The sequence below is a fragment of the Gopherus flavomarginatus genome, chromosome 6, assembly GCF_025201925.1.
Source record: "Gopherus flavomarginatus isolate rGopFla2 chromosome 6, rGopFla2.mat.asm, whole genome shotgun sequence".
Lineage (NCBI taxonomy): Eukaryota > Metazoa > Chordata > Testudines > Testudinidae > Gopherus > Gopherus flavomarginatus.
The window spans coordinates 9,408,836-9,421,594 of NC_066622.1; the positions used below are offsets into that span (position 1 = coordinate 9,408,836).

The 12,759-nt window shown below is 50.6% G+C and overlaps 1 protein-coding gene across 1 annotated transcript in view; it reads right to left on the minus strand.

Annotated features, from left to right (window-relative positions):
- Positions 1 to 12,759, minus strand: part of FRMD4B (FERM domain containing 4B) — a 124,833-nt gene that overhangs the window by 78,872 nt on the left and 33,202 nt on the right. The window contains exons 2-4 of the mRNA XM_050957311.1: positions 9,091 to 9,156; positions 7,967 to 8,061; positions 5,390 to 5,482 (exon numbers count right to left, since the gene is read on the minus strand). Of these exons, the coding sequence (XP_050813268.1) occupies positions 5,390 to 5,482; positions 7,967 to 8,061; positions 9,091 to 9,156 (254 nt within the window). The remainder of the gene's footprint in view (positions 1 to 5,389; positions 5,483 to 7,966; positions 8,062 to 9,090; positions 9,157 to 12,759) is intronic.

Sequence of the window (12,759 nt, forward strand, 5' to 3'; positions counted from 1 at the left end):
GAATATCTCTTGGTTGACGTGGAAGGCTGAGACCACCTTGGGGAGAAAAGCAGGGTGTGGTCTCAGCTGCACCTTGTCCTTGTGGAAGACCGTATATGGGGGGTCTACCACAAGAGCCCGGAGTTCCGACACCCGTCTAGCTGAGGTGATAGCTACTAGAAAGGCCGTCTTCCAAGAGAGGTAAAGCAGGGAGCAAGTAGCTAACGGCTCAAAGGGGGGCCCCATGAGCCGGGACAACACCAGGTTAAGATCCCAGGTTGGAGCAGGGGGACGGACGTTAGGGTATAAACATTCCAGCCCCTTAAGGAATCTAGACACCGTCGGGTGGGAAAAAACAGAGCGACCATCCGCACCCGGGTGAAAGGTGGAGATAGCTGCTAGGTGGACTCGTAACGACGATATGGCCAGACCTTGCCCTTTGAGGGACCAAATGTAGTCTAAGATGTCGGCTACTGAAACTTCCATAGGGCGGAGATTTCTCTCCACGCACCAATAGGAGAAGCGCTTCCATTTGGCCAAATATGTCGCTCTTGTGGACGGCTTCCTGCTGCCCAAGAGCACCTCCCTCACCGGCGTGGAACAGCGCAGCTCAGAGCCAGTCAGCCACGCAGGAGCCACGCCGCTAGGTGTAGCGACTGCAGGTCCGGGTGACAGAGGGTCCCGTGCTCCTGGGTAATCAGGTCCGGATGAAGGGGCAGGGGAACTGGGTCGGCTATGGTCAGGTCCAGCAGCATGGGGTACCAGTGCTGTCTGGGCCATGCCGGGGCTACCATGATCACGTGAGCCCTGTCCCTGCGCACCTTCAGAAGGACCCTGTGGACCAACGGGAATGGGGGAAACGCATAGTACAGGTGGGTCGACCACTGGATGAGGAAGGCATCCGCTATCGACCCGGGCTCCCTGCCCTGAAAGGAGCAGAACGCTTGGCACTTCCTGTTCCCCTTGGACGCGAAGAGGTCCACCCGGGGATAACCCCACCTCCGGAAGATGGAGAGGGCGACGTCTGGGCGAAGGGACCACTCGTGTGACAGGAAGGATCTGCTCAATCGATCCGCCAGCGTGTTCCGTACTCCGGGGAGGAAGGAAGCCATGAGGTGAATGGAGTGGGCTACACAAAAGTCCCAGAGTCGTATCGCCTCGTGGCACAGGGAGGAGGATCTGGTGCCGCCCTGCTTGTTGATATAATACATGGTCGTCGTGTTGTCGGTGAACACCGCGACACAACGACCCTGGAGCTGATGACAGAACGTTTGACAAGCAAGACGGACCGCTCTCAACTCCCGCATGTTGATGTGTAGCCCCACCTCCTCCTGGGACCACAGGCCCTGCGTCCTCAGGGTCCCTGCGTGGGCCCCCCAGCCGAGATCTGAGGCATCTGTTGTTAGGGACACCGAGGGCTGAGATGGGTGGAAGGGGAGACCCGCACACAACACTGACTGGTCCAGCCACCAGCCGAGAGAATCTAAGACCCTCTGGGGGATCGTGATTAACATATCTAGTGGCTGTCTTGTCGGTCTATAATGACTGATGAGCCACAACTGGAGTGGCCTCATGCGGAGCCGAGCGTAATTGGTCACGAAAGTACAGGCCGCCATGTGGCCTAACAGGGTTAGGCACGTCCTCACTGACGTCAAGGGGGCTGTCTGTAGTCGTTGCACGATTGCCGACAAGGCCTGGAACCGCTGCAATGGCAGCAAGGCCCTGCCCACAGTGGCGTCCAGGACGGCCCCGATGAATTCCACCCTTTGTGTGGGGGCCAGGGTGGACTTGTCTGTGTTCACCAAGAGGCCCAGAGTGGCGAACATGTCGGTGATCACACGGACATGGCTGCAGACTTGTTGTTCCGACGTGCCCCGAATCAACCAATCGTCCAGATACGGGAACACGTGGATATGACTGCGCCGAAGCTGCGCCACAACAACTGCCATGCATTTCGTAAACACTCTCGGGGCCGTGGACAAGCCAAATGGGAGGACTGCAAATTGGTAATGCAGAGACCCCACAACGAAGCGAAGGAAACGTCTGTGGGGTGGCCAGATAGCAATGTGAAAATACGCGTCCTGCATGTCGAGGGCGGCGTACCAGTCTCCCGGATCCAGGGATGGGATAATGGTCCCCAAGGAAACCATGCGGAACTTCAACTTCACCAGGTACTTGTTGAGCTCTCGCAGGTCGAGGATAGGCCTGAGGCCTCCCTTGGCCTTGGGGATCAGAAAGTAGCGGGAATAAAACCCCTTGCCTTTCTCGTTCTCCGGCACCGCCTCTATAGCTCCTTTGCCGAGGAGCGTCTGCACCTCCTGCCGAAGGAATTGCTCGTGAGAGGGGTCCCTGAAGAGGGACGAGGAAGGGGGGCGGGGAGGAGGAAATGAAACAAACTGCAGGCGGTATCCCGACTGCACCGTGCGTAAGACCCAGCGGTCTGATGTTATTAGGGACCACGCTGGGAGGAAAAACGAAAGGCGGTTGGAAAACGGGGGGAAAGGATCCATTGGGGAAACTGTTACTGCGCCCTCGGGCGCACCTTCAAAATGAAGGCTTGGGTCCAGGCGGGGGCTTAGAGGAGCCTTGGTTTTGCCCCCCTTGGTTCCCCGAGTGCCTGCGCCTTCCGTTCCTGCCGCGGCGCCTGTTAAGGTCCTGCCGCTGGCGGAACTGGGAATACGGCCTGCGCTGTTGTTGTTGTTGCTGCGGCCGGAAGGGTCTGCGTTGCGTCACTGGTGTGTGCATCCCAAGTGACCGCATGATGACTCGGTTGTCTTTCAGACTCTTGAGTCTGGGGTCTGTCTTGTCCGAGAATAATCCTTGGCCTTCGAAAGGAAGGTCCTGTATAGTGTGCTGGAGCTCCGGCGGAAGGCCGGAAACCTGCAGCCAGGAGAGGCGACGCATTGTTACCCCCGACGCGAGGGTACGGGCAGCCGAATCCGCAGCGTCCAAAGAGGCTTGCAAGGACGTGCGTGCGACCTTCTTGCCTTCCTCTAAGATGGCCGTAAACTCCTGACGAGCATCTTGTGGCAGCAGCTCCTTGAATTTATCTGCTGCCACCCAGGAGTTGAAGGCGTATCTGCTTAACAGGGCCTGCTGGTTGGAGACCCTGAGCTGCAGCGCCCCAGCCGAGTACACCTTACGGCCGAGGAGATCCATCCGCCTGGCCTCCCTGGATTTGGGGGCTGGAGCCTCCTGGCCGTGACGCTCTTTATCGTTGACGGATTGGACCACCAGGGAACACGGAGTCGGGTGTACGTGGAGGTACTCGTAGCCCTTAGAAGGAGCCATGTACTTCCTCTCGACGCCCTTCGCAGTGGGAGGAATGGAGGCCGGAGACTGCCAGATGGTGTTGGCGTTGGCCTGGATGGTTCGTATGAACGGCAGGGCAACCCTGGTGGGAGCGTCTGCCGAGAGGATGGTCACAATAGGGTCCTCTACCTCCGAGACCTCCTCGGCTTGCAGACTCAGATTTTGGGCTACTCGCCTGAGGAGGTCCTGGTGCGCCCTGAGGTCCAGCGGGGGGGGGCTGTTGGAGGAGGTCCCAGCCACCGCTTCATCAGGGGAGGAGGATGAGGAGACCCCCGGCAAGAGAGTGTCTAATGGGGGGTCTCCCTCGGCCCTCGCCTCTGCCTCAGGAGCCAAAGCGGAGTCTTGATGCTTGGACCCTTCCTCCCCATCCGGGGAGGGAGGGGGGCGAGACAACGAGGCTTCAGGTGCCCTGCGCTCCGCAGTCGCCGGCCTAGCAGGGAGCTGTTGGGGGCCCTGGGCCTGATGATATGCCCAGGGTGTCCAGAAACCCCATTGCTGCGGGCCTTGGTCCTGCTGTGGAGGCTCACTGAACAGCGCCGCCTGCCGGTCGGTGCCCAGCGCGTACCCACTGTCCGTTAATGAAGACACGGACGGCTGTCTAGAGGGCCATGGCGGGGCGGACCCTGGATGGTAAGGGTCCGCGCGGGCCGGCACGGGCGATCTTCTCGGTGCCGGGGACCGGTGCCGGGAGTCGTATCGGTGCCGGGACCGGGACCGGGTTCTGTCACGGTGCCGGGATCTGGACCGGTACCGGGCGCCGCTTCGGTGCCGGGATCGGGACCTGCCACCGGTTCGGTGCCGGGAGGTCGACCGGGACCGGGACCTGCCACCAGCTCGGCGCCGGGAGGTCGACCGGTGCGGCGAATGTCTGGATCGGCTCCTGGAATCGCGGTGCCGGTAACGGCGGCTGGAGTCTGACCGCGATCGTCTCGATGTCGACCGGCGCCGCGAGTGCGACCGGTACCGCTGAGGGGAGCGGTGCCAGGACTGCGAGCGGCGGCGGGATCTGGAGCGACCGTGACGTCGGGACCTGGATCGAGAACGTGAGTCCCGAGACGGTGCCGACATCATAGGCTTGCCTCTGGACATGACCCGCACCGGAGGTACCGGGGGTGGTAGCTGAGTGGGCTCGGTCATGGCTATGAGGTCCCGTGCCGAGGCGAAGGTCTCTGGTGTGGATGGCACCACTATCTCGACCCCAGATGTCATGGGGGAGCTTGGTGGCACCGGACTCGACGGACCCGCCGGGTCCGGAGTCGACGGTGCCGGCGGCGCCGCGGCCGATGTTGAGGCCGGGCGCTCCACTCGGGTCTGCCTGGCCGGAGTAATGGACTTCGACGGCCTAGGCTCTGTCCCCGGTGCCGGAGAAGGTCGGTGCCGGGGAGTCTTCTCGGTGCCGGTGCGATCCAGTGCCGGCGCCGACATCCCGGCCTGCGAAGCCGCCGGGTCAAGTGCCGCCTCCATAAGGAGAGTCCGGAGCCTTTGATCCCTCTCCTTCTTAGTCCTTGGCTTAAAAGCCTTGCAGATGCGGCACTTGTCGGATCTGTGCGATTCCCCCAGGCACTTCAGGCACGCGTCGTGGGGATCGCTGGTAGGCATGGGCTTCTTGCAGGCCGCACACTGCTTGAAGCCCGGCGAACCAGGCATGAGCCCGGTGCCGGGTGCCGGGAAGGGCTAAGCCCCCGGCGAAGAACTATTTACAAACTACTTATCACTTAACTACCACTATCTACACTTAACAATCTAATTAACAACTACAATAGAGATAACGATAGAGAACAAGGAGAGCTAGGGACGTGGAGGACAGCTATGCCGCGCTCCACAGTTCCAACGACCGACACGGCGGTAAGAAGGAACTGAGGAGCGGGTGGGCCGGCAGGGATATATATTGGGCGCCATGGCGGCGCCACTCCAGGGGGCGACCTGCCGGCCCACTGGAGTTGCTAGGGTAAAAAGTTTCCGACGAACGTGCACGCGCGGCGCGCACACCTAACTGGAATGGATGTGAGCAATCACTCGAAGAAGAATAAAAAGTTATAAATACACCAAAGCTGTAATGTTTGGTATATATAGTAACATACAGAAAACAATTACTTACCTAACTGCAAAGTACAAAGTTGCTGGACCTGGTTTCTTGGGCAAGTCGTGATCCAGAACTCTGTGATCTAACTGCAGCCATATATTCTGGCCTCTGTAGGAACAAATGGGGAGTGGGAGGTGGAGGGGATATGGAGGGAGAGGAACAGGTTCCATTAATAATACTGAAACAGATTCCCTTCAGCACGTGCATTTGCTCAAACCAACACTTTTAAAAGAGCAGGACTGAGAAATCCTGTTCACAGTAAAGTCTGAGACAAAACTTTCAACTCTTCAATCGAGGCAGGATTTGACCAAATGTCTGTTTAGTTACTAGCCCTTTCAGACGTTGATATACGTCACACTCAGGACTCTGAAGAAACCAAGGGCACCCCCATTCCTAAAATTGTCACATGAAGATCAGACATGAAGTTCAGAAGAACTAATATGTCTCTCCTCCACATTAAGGCAAGATCCTGCCCTGCTGTTGCGAATTGGAGCAGCTCCATTGACTTCGAAGTAGCCGTTCCAATTTACACCAGCTGAGGATCTGGCCTGTAGTCCAAGGGTGGGTGCTCTTTACAGCAGAAAGATGCTGGTTCCATAATCACTGTGTGCGTGATGAGATTGCAGCACGTTGTGCTGTCATTTCCCAGCATCTACTGATGCAGACCCCCAAGATGAAAAGCCTGCTTTTGAGAATTGCCAACTCAAACTAAAGAGAAGGGCGAGGTGCCCACATTTCAGAGCACAGCTTGTTTGTGGAAGCACTGTAATCTAGTCAGGCAGGCGCCCCTGCACACTTTGTTATCAAAAATCCCATTGGCTGAATCAGTTTAGGGTGGTGTCCACAGGGAGTGACCAAGAAGAGAACACATGCCTCCCCAAGCACCATTTTTAATAACAAGCGGGAACAAAATGGGGGACATGGTTTGTGCCTCACTTTGCCCCGTGGATGAGCTAGGAGAGACAGCCACTCAGTAATGCCTAGTGCTGCCGAGAGATTCTGGCACTGGGACAGACCCCAAGCTGGCACAGCATGACCGCCCCCCGGAGGTGACAGGCTCACACTCCAAACACTGACAGGCATGTGGCGTCTTCAGCAGATGCCTATAAATTCTCTGTCATTTGTCAAAATTTCTTCTTGCTTTTTTGGGATACTAGCCGTCCTTACAAAATACCCAGAGAGTGCTTTGGAGAAGCTCAGCAGGTGGAACGGCCACTAAGCAATTAATGAGGGGAAAAAAGTCTCATGGAAGTTCTCCTGGGAGGTTGGGAGGAGTATAAACATCACCCCAGAGCTATTTATAGAAGAAATGCTGGAAGAAAACATTTTACGACAATGAAAAGGGCAAGGACGTTGCCAAAACATTTTAAAAAGAGTCCCGGGGAGTAAAGCAGCTCTTCAAAAAATAGACCCACGGCAGTGCCAAGAAGGGCTTCAGAAGCAGACACCTCCTCACACAGAGGTGATACCCAGCTACTATGACATTCTAAAGAGCATCCTCCACTATTTCCCTCCTCCCGTACACCCAAAATCCCTGGGAAGGGTACTGCCTCTACAGCTGTGGGTTGACGCACAGCTTTGTACAATGGGAAGAAAGTCAGTCTTGTGATTAAGGGTATCTTTACTGTCACAGACTTCCTATGTGACCTACAGTGATAAGGGATCTGCTAAAAAGGGCGAGAAATGTCCTAGGTAGGGCAGGGATTAACATCAGTCCTGTAATAAAGACGTAACTAGGGCCAAGATCCAGTTCCACTGGCTACTATTGCAAACCTCCACCCCTCCCAAGCTGGGCTTGTTTTTGGCACGGTTCCTTCTGCCATTTCTGGAAGCTGGGACGTGGTTGCACTGGAAATGCTCATTATGAGGGAGTATAAAGTGACTCGTGCAATGTCACGCAGTAAAACGCACACTGAGGCTAGGCAACATGCTCACCAACGTCAGTCAGCTCGAAGGTTTCACTAACAACTGGATGAGAGAGCAATTCAAGGAGTTAAAATGAATGCTACTTTTGCAGCTGTTTTTGGTAGGCTGAAAAGTGGTTTAGACTTCTAGAAAAATAAACAAAAGGCACAGAAATAGGAAGAGTTTATTACTGTGTTATCCGACTTCAGATTTCTCTGCTGTTATGCCAGTTAAGTATTAAAAGTTTGTTTATACTGGGTTTGAGGCCAGAAAATACAAAATGATGTAATTGATTAATACTAAAAATGCTTGCATATTCCCCTACTTTTTTTAAACTGCACAGAGAAGGCATGCATGAGTGTACTCATATGTGAAGGAGAGACCACATATGAGTATACATATGGAATCAGCTTTTCCACCTTTCACTTGTAAGACAAATAAGAAAGGGCAAAATAAACCCAAGGAGGATTTTATAGAACTGCCCTTCTGTTTTGTCATGGTGTGTCATCCTGACTCAGCTAGGACCATTCTAAGGGGGAGGAAAACATCTTTGAAAACAGGGAGTCATCTTCAGATCATTGTGGCTTGGCCTGGAGTCCAATTTCTATGCTTTTTGGGATGGACTGAGATGTTGGTTTACAACAATCATTTCACCAATTGTTTAAAAATAGAAATACAGATACTTACGTATCATCTATAAATGTTATCCCAAAATACTCCTTTTCTTTGAGGTTGAAATGTGATGCCACCAGATCCAGTAATTCTCGAGACAAAAGTTTGGGCTATTGAGAGAATCATCAGCATATCATTACATTCAGCTCAGCCATTTTATTTTTAAACTAGTCTTCTCTGGGTGTGCTGCCTTAAAGGGACTTTGCCACATACCGGTAGTTTAAAGCACCATGATGCAGTCTGCTACCCAGATGGGTCCCATGAAGCCTTGTGCCCTTGGGTATTGACTTCCCAAGTACAGCAAGATTCCAAACCCCAGTTTACCTGTCAGAACTGCAGAAATTTAGAACCAGACATAAATGACTAAGTGGTTGGAGAGCAAAGACAACTAAGTTCTTCAGCCTTCCCAACCAGTTGAAATGTATAAAAAGAAGTAAAAGAAAGGAGTGGCTAGTCTAGGGAAAAGACTGGACTGAATTCAGGCTTTTCATGGACTTTATTGCAAGAAGGACTTTTCAATATAGAAACTGCTATACCCCAGAAAAACTAGACCTTTTTTTCCCCCTTATGACAAGGTACCATCCCCCCAAAACACAGATCATTTTCAAAAAGATTTTAAAATTGAAACTCAGAAGAGCTTAATGTGTTATAAATTGTAATGAGAACAGATGTTAAATAAAAGCTATTTATTGAAAAATTTCCAAATGTAACAGCACCGAGAGCTAGAACATGAAACTAGTGACACAAGACAGGTCTGTTTGTTATCGTCCAAGCAAATAACAAAAAGATGAAGTCTGATTTAGATTTTTAAAATCCGTTCCATGTTACTAATCTGAGGACTTGTTAGTCACACAGATGAGGGCTAAACTTTTTTTAGATGTGCCTCTTTGACCTTCTGGTCTAAGTCCCTTTTCAAAAGTGATTCAGGCACTCAGAAGCCAATGAGATTTAGGAGCATAAGTCCTCCATCACTTATGAAAATGGAACTTGGGCATTTTTGAAAACTTTACTCATAGACATTTAAGAAAAGTTTGACTGTGTCCATTTAAGCTGGTAAAATACAATTACATGGATTGCATTAAAAAGCATAGATGCCGCTATAAAACCAGGCTGTGTTGGGCAAAGTAAAGGGTGTTTACCTGAACCAGCAGTTCCAACTTTCTGTCATCAAGGAGCTGCACCTGGCAGTGCCTGCCTTCTGTCATCTAGAAAGACAGGAACACATCAGTGGTGAGGGAATGGAGAAAACTCAGTTTAAAAGCTGCAGACGGCAATTACTTAAGGCAGTAGGTTTTGATGTCCTTGCTACTGAGCCACACTGGAGGATGTTTTGGTGACTAAATCTCCTCCCTATACGAAGGCTAAGGTTCTTTCTCCCAGAAGCTGCTGAGCACTCTCAACTCCCATCAACTTCAAACCATAGTTAAGAGTACTTAATACCTCTCAGGATAAAGATGAAAATTACCCAAAAGCTGTAGCAGAGCTGCAGTTCAGTTGTAATTGCATTGTACTTGGCCTGTGCAGTGAAAATAAATCAGACTTATTAATACCTTTACACACAGAGCTAGCAATGTTCTTATGCTTTAAAGCTCTGGCAGAGCAACCAGCACTGGGTACAAACAAAACATTTATTCAGAGATTCCAAGGTGAGAGAGGACCATTGTGATCATCTAGTCTGACCTCCTTTATAACACAGGCCAGAGAACTGCCCCCAAAATAATTCCTAGAGCAGGCCATTTAGAAAAAAAGATCCAAACTTGATTAAAAAATAGTGATGGAGAATCCACTCTGACCCTTGGTAAATTGTTCCATTGATTAATTACCCTCACTGTCAAAAATGTATGCTTTATTTCCAGTTGGAAGTGTCTAGCTTTAACTTCTAGCTATTTGATTGTGTTATACTTTGCTAGATTGAAGAGCCTGTTATTAAATATTTATTCCCCATGTAGATATTTATGGACTGTAATCAAGTCACTCAATCTTCTTTTAAGCTAAATAGATTGAGTCTCTTTGAGTCTATCACCATAAGGCATGTTTTCTAATCCTTTAATCATTCTCATGGCTCTTCTTTGACCCCCTCCAATTTATCTACATCATTCTTGACTTGTGGGCACCGGAACTGGACACAGTATTCCTAGTGCTAAATACAGAGGCAAAATTACCTCTTAACTCCTATTGAAATTCCCGTTTATACATCCCAGGATCGCATTAGCTCTTTTGGCCACAGTGTCACACTGGGAGCTCATGTTCAGCTGATTACCCTCCACAACTCCAAAACTTTTTCAGAAGTCACTGCTTCCAGGACAGAGTCCCCCAATCTGTAAGTACAGTCAACTTTCTTTGTTCCTAGATGCATATACAGCAGAACCTCATTTATCCAATGTAATTGGTATAGGGGCCAGAGCAGATAACCAAAAATCCGGATAAAGCAGAGATTGGGAAAGTGCAATGCTGCAGCACCATCTAGTGGTCAATGCAGAGCTCACCCCCTTCTGGACCTGTGTGCACTGGCAGTTCGGTGGACACAGAGAGCCAGTTAATGGAGGGTCAGATAAATGGGGTTCTACTGAATTTACATGTAGCCATATTAAAATGCATGTTGTTTGCTTGCATCCAATGCACCAAGCAATCCACATTGTTCTGCATCAGTGACCTGTCCTCTTTATTATTTACCACTCCCCAATTTTAATCTGCAAACCTTATCAGTGATCATTTTAGTTTCGTTCAGGTCATTGATATAAATGTTAAATAGCATAGGGCCAAGATCTGATGCCTGTAGGACCCCACTGGAAATATACCCACTTGATAATGATTCCCTATTTGTAATTGCATTTTGAAACCTATCAGTTCGCCTGTTTTTAATCCATTTAATGTGTGCCATATTTTATATTGTTCTAATTTTTTAATCAAAATGTCACGCTGTATTAAGTCAAACACCTCACAGAAGTTTAAGTATATTATGTCAATATTATTACCTTTATCTCCTAAGCTTGTAATCTCATCAAAAATATATATCAAGTTTAGTTTGACATTATCTTTCCTGGGGTCTGAGTCAGGCTGACAGGCCTATAATTACCTGGGTCATTCTGTTTATCCTCTTTAAAAATTGGCACATTAGCTTTCTTCCAGTCTTCTGGAAATTCCCCAGTGCTCCAAGACTTATTGAAAATAAACATTAACAGTCAAGTGAGTTCCTCAGCCAGCTCTTTTTAAACTCTTCAGTGCAAGTTATATGGATCTGCTAATTTAAAACGGCTAACATTAGTAACTTCTGTTTAACATCCTCCAGAGATATCAGTGGAATGGAAAGAATGTTATCAGCACCATATGATAAAACTACTATCTATTTTCCCCCTAAATACAGAACAGAAATATTTATTGAACACTTCTGCATTTTCTGCATCATTATTGATAATTTTACCCTTTCCATCTAGTAATGGACCAATACCATTTTCAGGATTATTTTTGTTCCTAATATATTTATAAAACCTCTTATTATCCTTAATTCTGCTGGCTATAGATTTATCCTAGTTTCCCTTTGCTTTCCTTACCAATTTCCTACAATTTCTAACTTATTATTTATATTCATTACAATCAGCACCCCTTTCTTCTATTTGTTATACATATTAATTTTTTACAGATGTCTACACTTCCCCTCTAAACCAGGTCAATATTTTAATCAGAACAATCTTCTTCTTAAACTATGGGATTGTGGTTTTTCAGGCATCTAACAAGTTGTTTTTAAATGATTCCCAATTGTCATTCACATTTTTCTGATTAAATTATTTCTCCCAGCTGATGTGCTCATATTTAGGAAGTTTATGAACTAATTTAGTAAGTCCCCAGCTGGCCTGAGTTCTGTCCCTTATCACAAGGAAGTTAACCTCAGTCCTAGCCCCTGGGAGAGGGAATGAATTAGTCAGACATTCGAACATGTGCAGCAGGTATCCCATGCCAGGGAAGGCTGAGCCTCCTCAAAAGAGCCAGGCATGGTTCTGCTCACACTCCACCCCAAGCCCCCATCTGCTTCCCGCTCTTCCCCTGTGGCCTGTGCTTACGGCTTGGGCATCCCAGCGCTCAGGCTGCCGGGTGCTCCGGGCCTCGGGCCGCTTGGCACTCGGGCATCCCGGTGCTCCAGGCCTCGGGCCATCTGGAGCTCCGGGCCTCGGGCTGCTCAGGGCGCTCGGGCCACCCGACGCTCCAGGCCTTGGGCATCCCGGTGCTCGGGCTGCCCAGTGATCTGGGCCTTGGGCATCCCAGCACTCGGGCCGCCTGGTGCTCTGGGCCTCGGACCACCCAGCACTCGGGCCGCCTGGTGCTCTGGGCCTCGAGCCACCCAGCGCTCAGGCTGCCCGGTGCTCAGGCTGCCCAATGATTCAGACCTGGGGCCGCCTGGTGCTCAGGCTGCCCAGTGATCCAGGGGTTGGGCTGCCCAGTGCTCTGGACTGCCCAGTGATCCAGGCCTCGGATCACCAGGTGCTCGGACCACCCCGTGAGCCAAAGTTGGGGGCGCTGTGGCTCCCCGTCCAGTGCTCTGGGGCTGGCGGGGCTGGATAGCGGTCGCGGTGGGGGTTCAGGGATTCACCAGGAAAGGGCAGCAGGTAGAAGGGGTGTGGCTGGAGGTTAGCCTCCCTGAATGGGTGGTTTACGTATCACCCATGCATTCAAACACTAAGGATCCTGCTGGGATTCCTTGTTGTGGCAGACATAGGAGACACAGCCTCACTGAAGAAGACGATGGCATTGCCTTATTTGAGTATCAAGACCAGCACAGCTGCTTGAACCATGAGGTTTATCCAGGGATATGC